Genomic DNA, 19,812 nt, shown 5'->3' with positions numbered 1-19,812 from the left:
TAATGATGGATGTAAGATAAACAAACCTTTAATTATTTGCCAGCATTTATCATTGAATTGCAATCACACTATTAAGGCTGGCATGCTATTTACAGTGTCACTAATGTGTTCTTTTACATATCAAGCTAAAGATAAATACAGTTGTGTGTATTTTAGGTGTCAAGTTCATTTTCCTCCATTTTAATAAAAATCTTTTATTCTTCTTCATCTTTTGCTGTTGTAAAACTAATAAGTATTTTTATTTTATCAAAATGAGTGCCCTCATATAAGAACATCAGAGGAGCATCAGTACTAAAATCCCAACTGGTGCAAACCATAACAATCTAATTTTCTGTAATATCTTGCAAGGCTCTCTGGAAAACTCATTTTGTAAACAGCAAGATGTGGATAATTGTAACACAATTCTGCGCACGAGGCAGAGAAATTCCTTGAGCCGTGTTTGGGCAATGCAGATAAAATCTTCATTCACTTTATATTCATAAATTGCTCTTACGCCTGTAATTTAATATGCAACATTAAACTGAATCATCAATATATATTTTGACATACACTTTCTTGAAATTACATTATGAATTATTTATCAAGAAAATAAGCAAATGTGAATGTCTGTTCTTCTTCACAGTATTGCACAGATGTTGTTACACAATATGGATTTGACTCAATTCTAAATATGAGAGAGAAATACATCACAGTCTAACTGGTATATAAAAAAAACCTGATAGTTGAATATAACCAAAGAGAGGGTCGTGTTTATGAATGTGTTTTCAGAAAGACTTGTGTTTATTACCATGTGGGGAGTAGACTCTCAGGTTAATTGGGACAGGAGAGATGCCTTTGTTGGAGCCTGTTATTCTGTCCGTCTCGGCCTCAATTTCCGCCCGCACTTCATCAAAATCCACAAACTTCTTCCCTTTGCAGTGCAGGAATTCAGCATATTCTACACACAGAGGCAGAGTGCCGCACACAAGGGCAGGGGAGAGAGAGAGAGAGAGAGAGAGAGAGAAAAAGACAAAGAGAAAGAAAAGGCAGGGAAGAGAGAGAAAATGAGAATATTAAATTAAAGAGATGAAAGTAGCAAACAGCAGACAGTGCTTGAGGCACTGTGACATAGAGGCCATATGCAGGGCAGCGATGAAAGGAGATTGAGATGTGGCTAGGCACCGGACTGGCACACTCACCTGCTTTATTGTTGACCAGCTGCAAAATAAGAGGTCTGCGGGTAACAATGCCTGATCCACGTGGAAGAAAGTCCCTGAATGGAGGAGACAGAGAAAGAAAATCAACACCAAAAAATTAAGGGAGTAAAATGGTTGAAAAGGACAAACAATAAAACAAGGGGGACCTGTTAGATAAAACAGGGGTATCTCAGGACAGAGACAGACAAAGTAACCGAAAGAAAGAAAAAGAATGTGACAGACAGACAGACAGACAGACAGACAGACAGAACTTTAAATTATTCATTACACTCAATGTCCATTTCCTCGCAGCATGGCCCCTGCTAAATTGATGGGCACAGGAGATTTTCACGCCTCCAACTTGTCTCACAACAAATCAAATGTGACAAAGTGATTTTCTCTCATCATTAGCACTTTAGAGATCAATTCATGCACACCTACTCTTGCTGTTACAGGAAAAAAAAAAAAACACCCAAAAAGGGAATTCACAGATGTTATATCTTCAATGGTCTACATGTCAGTTTACTTTCAATGTATAAAGTGTCCCTTCATGCTGAACTAAACAGTGTGTAATTATAATGTCATCTAAGACCAAATCCTAGAGATGCTAGAGAGATGAATGATGAATAATGAGACAACTCGTAGGATGGCTTCCGTGGTGATTTTACTGTGTTATGAATACATCTATTGAATCACAGCATAGCACAACATATTCAATTACACTAATCCTCAAGTGATATCAAACAAAAACTTCAGAAAAACAGATTTAGAATACATGTACATTATGATAAGCTTTTGTCTTTCAGTTTCAACTATTTCTACCCCAAAACAATCCTTTCCAAATGGCCTCCAAGAGTGTGTAAATCTTATAAAACATACAGAATTCAGTATGTTCAGGGTAAACTGAGGTTTTCCAAAATAATGACGCAAGCCAACCCAGTGTGGCTCAGGATGCCAAAGTGCTACAGTTAGGTGAAAAAGACAACCTTTAGCCTCTAGCGTTCTTTGTGTTCATTAGTTTAAAATGCTAGCTTATCCTAATACATTGAATAGCTCTTATTGCTAACTCAAATTTATGCTTTAGATTACGTTGCAATGATTAAAGAAGGATTTTACCGCTGTACCACAGCAACAATGAAAAGACTGTTGGTTTCCAGTTAGAGTTTATGGGCCACAAACAAATATAGCAGCAACATGTGCAAAAAAGAATAACTGCAGCTGAAATCTCAATGAGTCAACTCATGTAACCTTCAAGACATTCAAGTGATGTGAATAAAATCTAGGAATTCTTGAAAATATGCTGTAAAAGAAATTATTCAACCCTCACAAACACATTCTTGATGTGCAAAAGCTTCCAGCTTTTTAATATTCCTTCTTTTCCGTGCTGAAACGTCTTTCTGGAAAGTCCAATGATTACCATGCTTTAATTTACATACTGAGGGTAATGTCTCCTAAAAAACAAAAATGCCACACACCATCATACTTACTGCAGCGAATAACAACAACAACAACAACAACCCAACAACAACATGGACACGCCTCCATGCTTGATTACAGGGATGAAGCTCTTCTCATCATATGGGCTTTACCCATCTTTGTTTTATGTGTTTTCAGGTCAAGAAAAGAGAGCAGCAAGGATTCCATAAAGTCTTTGCTTGGTTATTATACAGTCTGCACTAATGCATTTAGTCCTTCCTTTATTAGGATCCCTCACAATTCTGTTGCAATTACACATTTTCCCCCTCATCTATTGTTTTCAAACATCTGATTGAAATTTTGCTCTTTCTTTCACATCAAAGAGAGGATATATGATGGCGCCAACTGTGTCTCTTGAAACTGGAAACCTTTTTTTTTAACCCACTGTCTGTGCAATGCAACAAAAAAACTTTTAGCTTTTGCTTCATTTTGACAATTTTTGCAACCTGAAGCTTGAACGTCTGTATAGGCAGCATGTCTATCTGTATCACAGAGTTCCCTAAAGTTTAATCCTGTTTTGCAATACCGAACAGAGGTGCAGACAGCCATTCAGCACAGTAACAGTCTGTGTCTGCAGCTGCAGGGAGAAGCTGTGGAGCAGCAAGACTAAGGAGGCAACTTTCTTTTGTGTAATGCTTTCTGCAACTATACATTTTAAACACCTGAACAGGCAATGATAAAACACTGCTGATATATTTATGTTAATTTTGGTAAATTTTGTTGTGTATAGGCCATGGAAAAATGATTTTGACAGCACCAAATGTTGGCTGTAAAGTACAGTTTGGTTGGTCAACTGAAAGCAGTGTGAAATATGTAGATATTCTTATGCTAAGGTGTAATACTGTAGGCAGAAATGGGTGTTTTAAAATGTAAACAGCTTTATGTAGATGTATAGTCTTAGTATTAATAAACCAAATACAAAACATGTCATCAGAGTCACAGGCAAGGCTCGTGGTTTCAGCTGGCAAATGGTAGCCTTTGTGTAAGGCAAGGCTGTGTCAATACAAGCTCTATCAGCCATGATAACGCCTTGATCCCACTAGCCTCAAGTTGGATGCTTAGGATGGTCTTGCTAGGTGCATTTTCACAGCCACAAGCTTTCAACATGCAAATTGCAAAATGCAATGCAGTGCACACAGCGTTTGATGACAGTAAACAAGCAACAGCAAATGCTATTGGTTCAACAGTGCATTTTTGAGACACAGGCATACAAGAAATAACGAGAGCTTTCTCACAGTTGGCCTGTTTGTTTCTCTTAAAGTGACAGGGTACTTGAGGAATTTCTAACCACATGGCCAACGTTGCTTAGTCAGCCTTCAGATGAGGCTCCTCCACCCAGTCTTCTGCATGTCTCTCTGCTGCTCTACAAACATACTACATCTGGTGGTAATCACCAGCCCCAGTCCTGGAATAATTCTAGCAGAGCTGAACATGTCACTAACCCACATTCTCCTTTTTATCACTATTGCCAGACCTACAGGCCTGAGGGTACTGTGACGGTGCTCAGCCTCCTGCTGACTTCAGACTGGAAGCATTGTGTCAGCCACAGGACAAAAGAAAAGAGGGGAGCTGCCATAGTACATACTGCTTGCAATTCCTATATTGTAGTCCTGTGGTCAAACAGTGGCGAACATTCTGGATGTTCCCCACTGCAAAATTCCACAGGTCAGCATAAATTCACAGGTCTGTGTTCAGCACTGGTGCTGTGTCATGCACATAACATGGAGCATACAGGCATTTGTCCACCTGGTGGACAGTATAGAAAGCCCTGGATGTGATTTGGGAGAAAGGCAGGGAGGGTGTTAGAGATAAAGAACAAAAGCACTTTAAGCTGTTGGGAAGGACAGGCCAAACAGACTGGTTGTAGAGAATGGTGGGAAGATGCTGCTCAGAGATCCAACAAGGATAACGTCTTCAAAAAGATGTTAATGTACCGATGTTACCGGCCACTCTCCAGTTACAGATCACTCTCACTGGCTTTTCAGTACTCAAACACCACTTCACTGGTTCAGCAAGTGGCTACTGGTGAAAGACACACAGCAACATAATAAAGTGCCAATAATATGTGGCTGAAAACGCATACAAACAAGTTGTTAGATCAACACGCTCTTTTGCGAGGATGTAAAGCAAGGACAGAATCAAACCATTCAATCCTCATAGACAGGATTGGATAAACAGCAGTGGCATATTGAAAAGAAGCAAGAGGCCAGGATTCCATTATTGATGCGCTGTAAATGATAGACGAGGCTGAGCAGATTGTGTATCATTTCATGCATTATGCATGGCCAAGCAAAGAGCATCAGTCTGTGAGCCTCCCTCTTCCTAACACAAGAGAAAGCAAAATCAAGAGAGTAGAGCAGGAAGAGAACGAGAAACCCAACTCCCCTCCCCCTGCCTGCCTGTTCAGCCTCTGCCTCTTACAAACAGGCAGAGCAACTCTGAGGAGCCATAGCCCACAGCTGATCCTCCTTTTCCTAAAGCCTATAGGGGCTGGCAGGATTCACTTTCAAACATGGAAACTGATGTATGAATGCTGAGGTCATAGCAGGCTCTCACGGTAGGGCATAGTACACAAAAAATGTGTTTGTGGTTTGGTAGGACTTATTCCGCGGGCCTGTCGTGGCAAAGAACGTATAATTATGGCCACCCGCATTCCCGCACCACAGTCTGTCACTGTGGGTACCAAGAGGTTTCATGAGGGAGCAGAGCCTCTTCAAGCACTCCCAAAATCCAACTGCTTAGTGGAAAACCCCTCCGTCTCTGCCACTCAGCAGTCCTTATGGGGGATGTGCTCCACACAACCATCCAGACTGGTGGACATTTCTGTTCAAATTGTATATATATCCACGCCATTAACCCAGAATAAGTCAGCTGCTACAAATAGAGAAGGTAGCATGTATATTCAGTTTTTTTGCAAACATGGGCATATTTTGGTAAACATGGAATTTGAGTAAGACTGATACATTGAATTCTTTACCAAGGGCAGCCTTTAACTTTAAAAACTTCTGGTTTCTCAGTAGTCATTTGCCACAGATCTGATAAGAACCTCCACCCAGGCCAGCTTGCAGAGCTTGATATGATATCTTTACTCCCAACTGGGACAATAAAGTACATAGCACAAGCAAAAATGTAGGCAAGGGTGTGTCTGTGAACTATGATCTCATAATGCATGCTTTAATCTATAGACAAGTCAGTAAAATAGCACTGAAAAGTAATTATATATACATTTTTTTCTATACAGCAGTTTAATAGTTCTTACCTCTACAACTAATAAATTGATTATTTTCTTCTTAGTCTTTAACATCTTTGCAGGCTAATTTTCAGCGACTGATGACTTGTGAAAAGATGTTTTTTGTAACTAATTACATATGATAATGGTTTTACTGTATTTAGATTTGTCTGTAAGAAATGCCACAGTGAAGCAGCATGAACGATATAAGAGCAATCGCAGTGATATGGCTGAATGGGACAGTGAAATTATTATTGTTATTAGTTACACCTGCATCTGTGAGTAGAAAGATTTACTAAGTATCAAATGTCTGGGCTAAATGCAGACTTTAGTATGTCAGTAAAACCCAGGGTCCTGAATTAAGTTGCCTTGGTGCATATCTAAACAAAGAAACAACCCTGCCAACAGACTGAAACATTCACAAATATGTGATGATGTTGAGCCAGAGTGATTTGATTAACTCCTGTGTTGGTTTCTTGTAACAAACCTGTAGGAAACAGAGGCCCTAATCACATTAACCAGATGGGTCATACACAACAGTGAGCAATCTAAATACCAACTTGCCTGTCTGGGATGAAAAATAGGACTGTAACAACTGAGAGACACGACACAGCAAATATGGTCTAGCCCTACTTTTCTTTTCTCCACCAAAGTCAAGAAATGTACGGCAGACACTGAGCAACATCAGACATGCTTAATGTAATGGCTGAACATTTGCTAGTTTAACAGAGTGAAGCAGCAAGTTAGGTCACTTGGTACCCATCTCAGAACAGAAGCTCAAGCAGGAGGCAGGAAAGGAGACGTATTTATGCTCCGTGTGTGAATCATACAATCTACCTGTCTGAGATGTGTCTCTTCTCAGCACTATGCGACTCTGTTTCTATTGTTGTTGGTTTTGCAGACAGTAAAAGAGAGATTATTTTCATCCCTGGGGACACAGTGATGAAGACAGCCTTTCACACACATAATATGCACCTCACCAAAGAAAAAGATCTCAGCCACTGGGGAAATTATAGTGCACCCCTTACTGAGAGCAACAGCCGCTCAGTGTTCAGTGTTCATAGGTAAAGCCTGTTGTCACCACAGACAGTTTGCAAATGAATTATCCTGCAGCAATCACAGTTTTGCATAGCAGGTGACTGAAAAACATGCTAAAGGGTTTCGGTATTGGCCACTCCTGAGCTCAAACAAGCCCTTCGATCAACAATGAGTCATGAGCACACCTGTCGCTATAGTGATGTGAAGCACCGCCCAGAAGCTTTCAGGTTGAAGTAAGACTTGAACTTATAGGTAGGAGTTTGACTTCTACTGTTCTACATTGTGGGCCCTCAAGTTTGAGAGCCTGCTCGTTAGTAATAGGCATACAGAGCAGTTGCTGTAATTTATATCAGAAACTCTGAAATGCACTTTTCATATACTTCATGAAAGGATGAGCACGCTCAAGAGTCCATACCATAGCAATGCTTGAGTAACTTTTCAGTAAATGGACGTGTATGTTTGCGCTGTCTGCAGGCAGAAAGCTGAAGGTCAGCATATGCAGTGAAATCAAGGTCACCATGAAATGTCTAATGTTCATTGCTGATGATACATGTCAAGTGCTCTCACAGCACACACTCCCACTGAATTGAATTAATGTGCACTGAGTGCTAGTCTAATTTGCGAGTGTGTTCTTGCCTGAGAGTTGTTAAGACATGCTCTTGCCAATGTGTTTACAACCAAGGATGTGTGTGCATGACATCTGATTGGCCAATCAGCTTCCTCTATTCCTCTGGCTGGTCTGCACGAATCTGTGACTGCTGTTTGGGTTGGGTCAGACACTACGTGTCTCTCAGTGGGGTGGAAACCTGCTAAACAAGCTGCTTTAGAGCAAGCTTGTTTTGTTTCTTTATCTGCTGGGTGATCTTATTCACTGCTGATGTTGGAGTGGATAACAGGACCAGCCTGTTGAGGAGGACTGTAGCCTAAACCTCAAACCTCAAAGGAGGAGGAGACGTCAGGGCTATTTCCCCAATTGCCTAAACTTTGTCCAAAAACAAAGACAAAAGAGGAAGATGGTAAGGGAAGTTGTGTCTGATACAGATGTGAGCTTGCTGAGAAAAGGCCAGCATTTTAATGAGAGAAAGCAATGAATTACATGAAGCACACTAGAGACAAATGCAGCTGCAAAGACACACATCCCTAACAAAAGGAGTCGGCTCCTTCTTCCCACACTGCTTCACCCTGTGAGCCGTCCCTATCACATATTTGCAGTCCCACATCTAAAAGAGTGCACACGCAAATCAAACAACAAACTCATATTTGAATAAATAAAACTCCACTCAACAGCTGTAACAATTAATGGTGAATGCAAATCCTGTAGGACTGTCTGGGTGTGGGTGTGAGTTTATAAATAGAGCTGAATGAAACAGTTCTTATTCAGAAGTAAAGCCAAGTAGATGGCTGGCAATCGAGGACTGTTTGTGCTATGACTTGCTGAAAATAAAGTGCCACAATGGACTGAACCAAACCTTTAATTTGTAAAAAGACCTTCATGTCTAAAATATGAGGTTGTAAAAAGATATTCATTGACTGATTCATTCACTGACAGTATTTAAAGACACAAATACTGTGCACATGAATGGCAATGATTAGAGGGAGAAAAAAACTTAGTAACTAGGGTAAAACAACTATACTTAACTTTGTATAACAGTATTTTTCCTCATTTATATTAGACTCCTAGACTGCCCTATTCGGTCGCCACGTTATGAGCGTATCTCAGTCTGGTTGTTGAACCTGCAGCTACTGTAAACTCTGAAGGCTGGTTTACGACAAGTGCGTAACACAATATTGACGATACGTACTGACAAGGTAACAAACGTTAGCTTAGCTTTATGGTGAATACCATTTACGAATAAACAAACAACCAAAAACACAATTTGAGAGTGCACGTAATACTGTTTATACGAGATATATGCAACACTTTACTATCTCAAATAACTATTTTCACTTACCTGCCAACAAAATTTTCTAGGACCGAGCTTTTTCCGGCGCTCTGTCCACCGACCACAGCGATCTGAGGCAGGTCGAGATTGCAACTCTGGCCAATGGAGCTGAAAGCGTCTTGAAGCTTGTTGATCAGGGGAATCAGGTCTTCCATGCCCCTGTTCCCCATGGCTTCGTTTGCTCTGAGAGAGCCCCTTCAACAAAACGCAGACCAGAGTTGACGCTAGCCGCGCTAACTAGCTCGGTAACGTTAGCTTAGCAGCAAGGTGCTCTCGGGTTACTCTGAAGTGTTGCCTTCCGCCGTTTCAAACAGCTCGAGCGTTTACTCTCTCTTTGAATACTTGGGTGGTCACTAGTGATGCACTTCACACTAAAATCATTTCGTGTTCTTTAGAGCACATTAACTAAATACTCAGTCAGTCGCAACGGACGGAAAACTCACAAAACAAAACTTCCTCTACACAAACGCCATCCGGTCAGGGGAGACGACATCCGATCAAAACCGGTGAATGTAGACCCGCCTCTCTCCACAGCAAGCCCGTGTTTTGGCTGATTCTGCTGCCGCTCATCCGTCGCATGATTTGATTGGCTGTGAAAAAGGCGTGTTCCTCAAACGAAGCAGCTCGTTTCTAATTGGTCGGTTCGATTGTCATTCGCAGGCCCTTCATGTCACATGGTCCTGAAACATGGCTGCCACCATAGAGTGTGGGGCTGATACAAATACTTCAGAAAACAACATGTCCTTTAAAAAAGCTCTGTCTGTAGCTTCTTCTCTCACGCTGCAGATTGTTGCTGAGTGCCCGGTGACCAAAGCGAGGGTTTGTGATCTCATACTGCCACACTGCGCCGTTAACACACCGGTTTTTATGCCTGTCGGTACTCAAGGGACCCTGAAGGGAATCACTGTGGATCAGCTGGAGGCTCTTGGATGTCAGATTTGTCTTGGAAACACATACCACCTTGGAATGAGGCCGGTAGGCAATGCTACAACAACAGCAGTTCCCTTCTCTTTTGTAATACACCAGACTTTGGCAGTGATTGCCCGAATTCATAATAACTTTCCTTTTGTAAAGGTGTTTTTCTGTTTCATCTCTGCTGCCTACAGGGACCTGATTTGATCGAGAAAGCCAGTGGTTTGCATGGGTTCATGAACTGGAAGAGAAATCTTTTAACTGTAAGTGCAGCTTTGCTTTCCTTAATCAAACATAGATGACAAAGGAGTTGAAAGAAGGGCGAGTTTATTAATTCACTGAAGTGCAACAGGTGGCCGATGAGCTATGTGTTGAAACCTTGTATTTCTTTTTTCACTGCTTACAGGACAGTGGAGGGTTTCAGATGGTGTCTCTTGTTGAACTCTCCGAGGTCACTGAGGAAGGCGTCAAGTTCAAGTCACCCTATGATGGGAAAGAGATCCTACTAAGCCCTGAGAAGTCCATCAGCATACAGAACAGTCTGGGTCAGCAAAGAGCAGAACAGTAGAATTAGTGCTGAATAACAAATATCGTAACCTTTGCTTCTCAGTAGCTGACTGACAGCATCTCCATGTTTCTTTGTGTTCTTCTAGGTTCAGACATCATGATGCAGTTGGATGACGTGGTCAGCAGTACTGTGACGGGACCAAGGGTGGAGGAGGCCATGCACAGATCCATTCGGTGGCTGGATCGCTGCATTGCAGCCAATAAAAATCCACACAAACAGAACCTGTTTGCCATAATCCAGGGAGGACTAAATTCAGAGCTGCGCAAAGCATGTCTAGCTGGTAAAAACCCCCGTTCTGTGGCGACCCTTTGTCCGTTTTTTTTGTCTCTGTCTCTGAAAACTGCTATTTACAGCATGCTGAATAATTGGGTTATAGCTGGAAAGGGTCTAAAACTCCAAAATGTAGTTATTTCACGAATTTGGAAAGCAGTCCCGTGGAGTAACACATTTACATGGCATGTTTCTCTACTCAGTGCATCCATAAATGTAAATAAGAATGCAACAGGTGGCAGAAAACTTGGTCAAAATGTCAGGATGTGATGAGAAGATTTATTGGGAGCATACTGCATTTAAGCAACGACATAGGAGGGTCACACACTGAAATGCCAGGTCTAATTGTAAACACTTAGACTGTAAAACACAAGATACGGGGTCAAACTTGCACTTTTGTCAAGTCAAGTTACTGTTATTTATGTAGCACATTGAAGGAACAGATGTTGACCCAAAGTGCTTTCCAGTTGAAATACAAAAGTTCTAAACTGATCTGACAATTTCAAATCGTAAGGCTAAAGCCCTACAATATTATAGATTATACGCGTTTAAATATTAAGTTTATATATATTTTTAGGTTTTCTAATACAAATTTACCTAATTAATTTAAATGCTTTTGTTTAGACTCTACAGTATTATATACTATAAAATGTACATGACATAGACACAATATACAGACAGAATATAGAGGCATTATTATAATGACTTTAGATATTGTTTCCCCTTCCTGTAGAAATGACCAAACGTGAAGTTCCTGGTTTTGCCATTGGAGGCTTAAGTGGAGGAGAGGAGAAGGATGACTTCTGGCGAATGGTCACGCTGAGCACCGACCACCTGCCGCGAGAAAAACCTCGCTACCTCATGGGTGTTGGGTATGTTTGCCTGTACGCACTAAAATTCATCGTGAGACTTGTGTTGTTTTATAGGGTTGTTAAAGTGACATAACAGTTTGTGTGTTCCCCACGTGCTGTAGGTATGCTGTGGATCTGGTGGTGTGTGTCGCTCTTGGATGTGACATGTTTGACTGTGTCTTCCCAACTCGCACTGCGGTGAGCTCTCTTTACCTCACAGCACTGAGAAATCACTTTCAAATTGTCATTTACGAGTTATGATCCATATCACAAACTGTTTTTCACTTTTGCTTTTCCTATTCTTCAGAGGTTTGGCTCTGCCTTGGTGCCTTGGGGATCTCTCCAGGTGAAACAAAAGCAGTATGCGAAAGACTTCCAGCCCATAGACCCAGACTGCCAGTGTCCCACCTGCAAGAGGCAAGTCGACAGCAGTTCATTATGACAGCAAGCTTGTCTTTATAACGGCAGAAATTGAAGCACTAAAGTGGTTTAGTGCCCAAGAACACCTCATTTCAATAATGATTAATTTATTTATTTTCTGGTGATGAAATCTCAATAATAAAATCCAAATAGACTCACAGACTGTCTTAAATAGCTACTTTGATTTTACTTGCCTCAGAGTGTGTGATGAAAATGCCTGTTTTGTATTTCAGACATAGTCGAGCTTACCTGCACGCTCTGTTTAAGAGTGACACTGCTGCCATGCATCACATCACCATCCACAACATTGCCTACCAGGTTGGTATTAGGACAATCTTGTATGCACTTAACTTGACTGATAATTAATACAGTATACTACCAGCATGGTACCATCCTTTCTTTTATGTGCTTCCAAGGAGCTGAAAGATCTAAAAGGCACTTTCTGCATATATTAGATATGATTCATTAGTTCATTAGTTTCTTATATCTGCCACACTGACTCTGGGACATAACTCCAGCCAGATATCAGTGTAATTGGCTTCATAATGTGCTTCAAAAGTCTTATTGCTCTCACAGAAATATGATTTAAATGTTCAGCTTTACAAATGCACGTGGCATGATTACATCAGCGCCTCAGTCATGGCCATTAAATCTTTTAGTGCTTTCTGTATCCCAGTAGCACAAACTTTCTGTGGTGCTCTGACATTATCAAAACAACAGAAAGTCCCATCTTGTGACAGATATGTCCCAAAATATAATAATCATGTGAGAAGACCTTAACAGATACTGTCTGTTTATGCAACCTATTAATTTGGTGATCCTTTTTTCCAAAAGTTTTTGTCCATGTTTACTTTTAAACCACAGTGGCTCAGGAATGTCGATCATGACGGTCATCTATGTCTTTGATCCAGACATTAATGTCTCATGAAGTATTAAATGGATTGCTGTGAAACATTAACATTTTGTCTTAACATGCTGCTATGGCAAAAAGGGTTGCATTAAAACAGTCATGCTCAGAGCATGCTGGCCTGTAGCTGACCTCATACACTCTGAAGGTGAACAGAAGAAGATGATTTCCTACTGCAGATCAATAGTAATAACATTATTTTTCCTCTATTCATCAAACATTTCTTCTTGCAGCTCAACCTGATGCGCTCTGTGAGACAGAGCATCGTGGAAGGACGCTTCCCTGAGTTTATTCAGACGTTCATGAAGCGGATGTTTCCCTCCCGTGACCAGTATCCCAGCTGGGCTGTGGACGCTTTGGCTTCTGTCAACGTCACACTTGAATAGAACCTGGAAAGCAACTGTTTTTATTCCACATGAAGATAAATGTCAATGACTGTATGATTTTTATACCTTTTAAATAACCTTTTTTATGGATTTTTTTCTGGTCTTTGTTTATACTTGTACATGCATTGCTTGTTTTGTTGAAGATGAGGAGAATGGCTTTTGATCTGAAGGGATAAAGTCTGGTTGTCTGTTGCTCACCCAGCCTCTGCAAATTGTCCTCAGAGTACACATTATGATAATGTGAGACTGAATGGGGTTTAAATGAGGTTTGAAACACATGAACTATATCTGATATGCTCAGACATTTTTTGTTGTTACCATGGCTACACAGCTAGGCCCACCCACTTGAAATGAAATGTTTTGCCTTCCTGTCAACGCTTTTAATTTTTTTGTGGTTACTTGTAATACAGAGACGTTAGATTTTTGTCCACAGGCACAACATTTGTCAATGTGTATCTGTTCTGGTGTTTTAGACTTCATCCTCCCTGACCAGTAGTTGCCAGCTGACTGTTTTGAAGAGATACATAAATGTGGCTCATGACAGTGTGTGCTTGCATCATGAAGACCACCAGAGGGCGAAATAGATACAACCACAGCAAAGACTGAATAAAACTGAATGATGTGTTGTTTCCTAATAGAGTTTAAAGCAGTTTGGCAGTCTCAAAGTAAAATTAGCATACAAATATAATTAGATTAGGCATCTGAGCAGATATCTAGGAGCACACAAAAATACTGGCACAATCCAAACTCTTTCTAATAGTGTCTGATTTCTCTTTATATCCATTTTTTTAACCAGTTCAAGAGGCGATAATCCTTTTCCATCCTCTGAGTAAAAGGTTTTGGTTGGAGCTTGCAGAGGTGCTGGTTTATCAAAGCTCAGTTGTGGCCAATTAATATTAATCAATGGAAGTTAATTTGAATAACACCTGTTGTCTGTGGCTTTGAGTCAACAGTCCTCTTAAGCAGCACATTTGAATTTCATTACCTCCTCTGTTCTGACCAGAGGCTCTCCAAGATTAAACCTGTGACATGGACTGAGTGGCAGGCAAATTAATACACAGCTCTAAGTGCACTTGTGCATTAGAAATAGTGGGCTTGTTGCATAAGGAAAGGAGTTTACAAGTGCTTATACCCTTAATTCCAGGTGGTTATTAATTAGTTACGGTGAGTGCTGAGGAGGACTGCTACAGATTTCATACATGACCTTTTCAAATTCAGAGGAACTTGGTTGTATTGTGTGTGTTTTTTTTTCATAAGAAGTCATATTTTTTCCCCTGTCTCTTCTACTTCCATTGGGTATTCTGATTATATACCATATGGGATCATAATGAGAGAGCAACAGCACTCAGAGCTCAGCTGCCAGCCGTGCACAATCGTGTTAAGTGTCTGAAAATGAATATGCACCATGTCAAAGCGTTGCACTAAATAAATTAGATGTGTTCTCGTATGTATTTAAGCAAGGCAGTGCCCAACTTGACTGACGTGTCTCCCATGTTTCCCTGTGACGTTTCAGAAAAGCCCAGATAAAATAGAAAAAAAAAACTAAAGCGCACTATGCAGAAATAATAAAAGCGTCGTTATAGTCTCTCGACTGAGATCTGCGACTAAGGTCTTCTCAGTATAACAGATAGAGAGAGAGAGAGTGCGTGTGTGTGACAGTTTTCTTTTCAGGACTGCATAGAACATGATGCTCATAATGCTGCGCAAATGTTGACGGAGAACGCTTATTATTTCTTGTTGTAATGTTTTTGTCAGTGTTTTGTTTAATTATTATTATTATTTTGTTTTTCCTTTAATGAAAAGTCGTCGCACTGTTCCCCAACGCTTCATTTGCAGTATGTGGATCTCAGGCAGGGAGGATGCTGGTGTTCAAAGAGACAAACAGTTGCTCTCCAGCTGTCACCGTAAAAGTGGAGCCTCCCCTATACGCACCAACGGCTGAACATCCTCGACCTGTTGCCTCAGTGTGAAGAAAAGTAGAGCTGCATTGTGACGGCTGCGAAATCAGAGAGAAGTTCGTTTTCCAGTATAGGAGGGAGGTCGAAGACGGTGCCATGAGGTGTATCAATGTGCTCGGTATTAATTTACGCTTTGAATAGCAGAAGGAAGAGGAGCGGAGTTGGTTTTGGAGGGGACGACCTCCTCGGTGTGGAGGTGCGGTTTGCGGTGCTATTTGTCTCTGTCTCTGGGTTTTGAGGAGGAGGACCATGGTCGAACTGGAGAAGGAGGTGCTCCCGCTGCCCCCTCGGTACCGGTTCCGAGACCTGTTGCTCGGGGACTGGCAGACCGACGACAGGTAAGAATGCAGGTACTTGTAGGGTTTACGCACGGCGCACAGAATTCGTTGCGCATCAGTGCGCCATGAGAGCATCTTATCCAACGGTCTAAAAAGTACCCTTCTTTTGTCTTTGCATTTTCTCCCTCTGAATGTCATGATTCAGGTGAATGAGTGTGTTGAAGCATTTTCCTCTCAGCTGTGTAGCTCTGTTGTAATGGATGCTGCAACAGGTTCGTTTCTCTGTGTGCGCAGAGGCGACTGTTGCTAACACATTACTATCACACAAATATGCTCAGTAAACAATAAGATAAGAATAAATAAATAAAAAATGCAAGCATCTGTATATCAAATAACATTTATTTCATTAATTTTCTTATAATGCAAGAGGGGCATCTGTGTAAATATGCACACTTGAAACCTCCAGAATTCCTTTGGTGGAATCCATCAGGATGGAAATGTAGAATAAGTAAAGAAGTGGGTTTACCTATTTATGTTACTCTGACTGCCGTTATTATTTGGATTTATAGTGAAACATCAGCCACCTGGACAGCCAATTGCAAGTGGGTGCTCTCCTTAACTGGGAATTAACCTTTGCTTACATTCCATTTGCAGGGCTGTGGATCTGACGTGCTATATGATATGCATTGCTTAATTTGGCTATTTCATGATACTGTCTAATGGAAAACCTTAACCTCCATTTCATGCCTGGTGTCTCTTGTTGCTAGGTGGAAATGAGGCCCAAAACACTTGCGTTTGGACATGAGTGGGTGTTTCAAATCAGATAATTGGGGAAACTTACAATTGGAAGCATGGAATAGATAACCAATCCAAGTCCAAGGGCTGCCAGCATTTATATCAGACACTGCTATTGACTTGTTCATGGCATGTTATGGGAGTCTAATCTGTCAATTATGCTTATAATATTACAGAACAATATTAAGAGCCCCAAGCAGTGTCCATTTATGCAGTATGTCTGTATCCCTGACCTCTGAAAAGATCTTATTCTGCGTAGACAAAGCCTAAACAGGCCTTCTCACTCTGGTCGTGCTCTTCTGGCCTTCTGTAATTTGTCAGCTATTGCCCAAGGACTAATGTTCCAGTGCAGTGTGACCTCAGTCACCTGATTACAGAGGTTTTGCTGCTTTTTTTCTTGGAAATCCATGAGACACGAAAGGACCTTTTATAGTCCAGGTTTCCTCAACCTCCGTAAAATAAAAAAAGCTGATGAAAAACCGAGTGGATGATTTCATCGAATGAATACTGCACAAACAAAATAGATGTACAGTGATAATATGATAGTGAATAATTTGATTTAGAGGCTGTTGAGACAGTTTGAAAATACTGTGTGTATGTTGTTGCCACAGATATGCTGCAATACCTTGTAAACACACAATGTGGATTATTGGTTTAGGGATAACCTTACATCAATCACCGTAAGGGCCCTAAAAGGTACAGAGATTCTTCTTAATGCTGTGTGTACCCATTTATCAGAGCTGTACAGCACACACATTCTAATTTTTTAAAAAGAAGATATATATATATATATGAATAATAAGCACCTATTAAATATAAAATGTAGTCCTTTGTACCTGCGATGAGTGTAGTTGGCACTCTTTAGAGCTCTATTTATGTGTGTCTGAGCGTCTGAATGCATGAATGCTTTCATGTACAAATGTTCAGAGAAGAAAGAGCGGTCAGGCAAAAGGTCAAGAGGCTGATCTCAATGCTTACGGAGTATTAACAGCTATGAAATAGACTGATTAGAAGGAAAGCACGAGCTGTGATTGATAATGACAGAGGGCTTAATTACAGCTGAATCACAGAGAGTTTGTCTGCCACTGTCCATAAATGTAAGAGTAGCCTTACTCATTACTATCATCCCCAAAGAATCAAACGCTCCCACTGGGCTCAGGAGCACAGTATGACCACATCCGAGCTCAAGCATACTTACGCACATCAAAATCTCAACATGTGTACGCATAAGTTATCTCCCTGACACATATGGCTTCACTCTGCTCTGGAAAAAAAAACATACCCTATAATCTCTCTTCTGTCACACTCTGTGGGTCTTTGCTCTGTCCTCCTCTCTGCTTGCATTTGTGTGTGTTCACACGTCGGCCTAATTTAACATCCACCCCCCCGCCCCTCTCCTCTACATCTTAGTTCTGATTGAAGTGCCTCCAATACCAGGCTTTCTCCTCTTTCAAGACCTCTCCTGTAACTCAGCAGAATACATTTTACTGTAACCACTGAAAAGCCCTTAAGTGAACACATTTCCCATGCAGACGTTTGAAGATGGGAATTGATTTAATAATTTATTTCACACACAGGGATCTCCTATGCTCCTGATTGTACAATTACTGGCACCTGTCATGCATGGCTCATTTTTCTACTGCTGTCAGTGTTTTTTGAAGTTTATTTTTTTGGCTAAACCAAACTAAACTGAAAGCAGATTAGATTTTGTTTTTCACAATTTGGCCTGGCTAGAACATTTTTTTTTGAGAAACTGGAACAAACAGAAATTAAAGTTGGCTTAGTTTTCTCTGTTCTAAATGAAAGACGAGTTCTTTCTCAGACTGGATTTGAATATGGGTGTGCTATTGGTTTGGTGACAACAACCAATTATTATCTCTTTAGTTCCCATAAACTCATAAGGTTCTTCAAGATTGTGTCTGGTAACTGATCGATGAGTAAATACATGTCTTTCTGTTACAGAAATGTGTCAAGGACAGAGAAGTAGGTACATTTTAATGCCACTGTTCTCATTACTCCGGCACCATTTATATTTTTTGGCAGTGAGTCAGAAGCGTCTGTTTTGAGAAAATGCCAAATGACTAAACAATTAAATACAGATCTTTTGCAAGCTTATAAGGATTTTGCCAGTCAAAAGGAGCTGTTTGGTTGCCTAAAATTAACTTGATAATGAGCCCTGAAATTAATAACTGTTCGGGGGTTGGTTGTTGATCAACGGGAGTGAAAGATTTACAAGAAGTCGTCTCCCACCCAAGCTCCCCGTCCTCAGTGCATGTTGCTGATAAATGAGCTCCTTTTACATATTTTGAGAATTGTCAAAGGAATGCATTTTCTGGTATAATGCCCAGCAATTACTGCGTTCTAGCATTGCAGAGCAATATACCCTTCTTCCCAGAGCTGATAGCATGGTCATAACAGCCTATAAACACACACACGACTCCCATTACAGCTCTGCTTGAATGACTAATTTGTTAAAAGTGAATTGAAATACAACAGAGTCTCCACAGCTCCACAATAGACAGCCTCAGTGGGAGCATTCGTCTGAGTCCAGGATTACCATACAAATGACAGCCTTTTGTCCTTAAAACAATCTCTTACTGGCTGTCGCCTCCACATCTTCTCTCGCTCAATCTCTGTCTCAGTATACTCTCCGCCACCCTTCTCCCCATGCTCCTATTCCCTTTTCCTCCCTCTTAATTCTTCCTGTCAAGGCTTAATCTAGTGAGGCCAATGTAGAGCATGATCCATCAATATTGTCAATATTCATGCCAGTTAGTTTTACTACGCTTTGACTTGGCAATGAGGTGGGTGCCAGAGTTCTTCATGAGCCTTTCAGAGCTCATGTAAGTTTCAGTCACATCATTAATATAACAGCTTAGAAAGCAGATAACTATCTCCGTCCAGAATTGTGGATTTGCCAAAGTATTATGCACTATGTCTACTTCCGCAGAGCTGGAGCAGGAATAAAGGCGAATCTTACCAATACAGATTGCTTGTATGATGAGCAGAGTCACTCAGTGAAAAGGTGATTTTCATCAGATTTGAGTCTGGATGAGATGGGAAGAGGTAAAGAGGGAGCAGACGCACCTCGTAACCTCATTCATAAGTCCTGAGCATGTCCTGCACATGATATTGCCGGAAAACATCTTGTCACAACCGAACTAGGACGTGAACCCAAATGCACGACTCAGGAGACAAAGTTCAAATAAATAATCTTTTAATGACAAAGTTTCAAATGAAAATCGCTCTTAGAGAGGAAAACTGCACAACTAAAAATCAGTCACTGAGAGGAATAACAGCAACAAAAGAAAACACTCTGAAAATCTTCTAGAAACACTGCATAACAAAAAAAATAAAAAATCACTCTTATGAGGAAAAACAACTCTAAAAAAGGCAAGACAAAGTATCAAAATAACATAAGGCAAGACTGTGGTGAACACAAAGCAAAGTGTCAAAAGGACACAAAACCTGACTCTGACAAGACAACGTGGCATGGACTGGCGTAGGTTCTCTGACTCTCAAAAGACAAGACGAACTGGCACAGGACAAAGGGAGACGCAGATTATATATACCCACACACTGTAATGGGGAACAGGTGGAAACAAT

General features: G+C 40.8%; 3 protein-coding genes across 7 annotated transcripts in view; 2 read left to right on the top strand and 1 right to left on the bottom strand.

The window, feature by feature from the left end:
* dnm2a (dynamin 2a) overlaps positions 1 to 9,334 on the bottom strand; it is a 30,499-nt gene extending 21,165 nt beyond the window's left edge. For all 5 annotated transcript variants that reach the window (XM_008295121.1, XM_008295119.1, XM_008295120.1 and 2 more), the window contains exons 1-3: positions 8,871 to 9,334; positions 1,179 to 1,252; positions 788 to 937 (exon numbers count right to left, since the gene is read on the bottom strand). In XM_008295121.1, coding sequence (XP_008293343.1) covers positions 788 to 937; positions 1,179 to 1,252; positions 8,871 to 9,031 — 385 coding nt within the window. In that variant the 5' untranslated portion in view covers positions 9,032 to 9,334. The remainder of the gene's footprint in view (positions 1 to 787; positions 938 to 1,178; positions 1,253 to 8,870) is intronic.
* A 213-nt stretch (positions 9,335 to 9,547) lies between these two features.
* On the top strand, positions 9,548 to 13,614 carry qtrt1 (queuine tRNA-ribosyltransferase 1). The gene is made up of 9 exons (XM_008295115.1): positions 9,548 to 9,836; positions 9,968 to 10,036; positions 10,180 to 10,318; positions 10,427 to 10,621; positions 11,345 to 11,483; positions 11,585 to 11,660; positions 11,770 to 11,879; positions 12,116 to 12,200; positions 13,023 to 13,614. Exons 1-9 carry the CDS (start codon positions 9,549 to 9,551, stop codon positions 13,173 to 13,175), a joined length of 1,254 nt encoding a protein of 417 aa, XP_008293337.1. The 5' UTR covers position 9,548; the 3' UTR covers positions 13,176 to 13,614.
* Positions 13,615 to 15,382: 1,768 nt separating this feature from the next.
* The window catches only part of kcnt2b (potassium sodium-activated channel subfamily T member 2b), a 39,972-nt gene continuing 35,542 nt past the window's right edge, over positions 15,383 to 19,812 (top strand). Inside the window, exon 1 of the mRNA XM_008295113.1 lies at positions 15,383 to 15,471. Coding sequence (XP_008293335.1) covers positions 15,383 to 15,471 — 89 coding nt within the window. The remainder of the gene's footprint in view (positions 15,472 to 19,812) is intronic.

Source organism: Stegastes partitus, unplaced genomic scaffold (genome assembly GCF_000690725.1).
Source record: "Stegastes partitus isolate 25-593 unplaced genomic scaffold, Stegastes_partitus-1.0.2 Scaffold1020, whole genome shotgun sequence".
NCBI lineage: Eukaryota > Metazoa > Chordata > Actinopteri > Pomacentridae > Stegastes > Stegastes partitus.
Note: the sequence above shows the minus strand (reverse complement) of the source record. Positions and strands in the feature narration are given on the sequence as shown.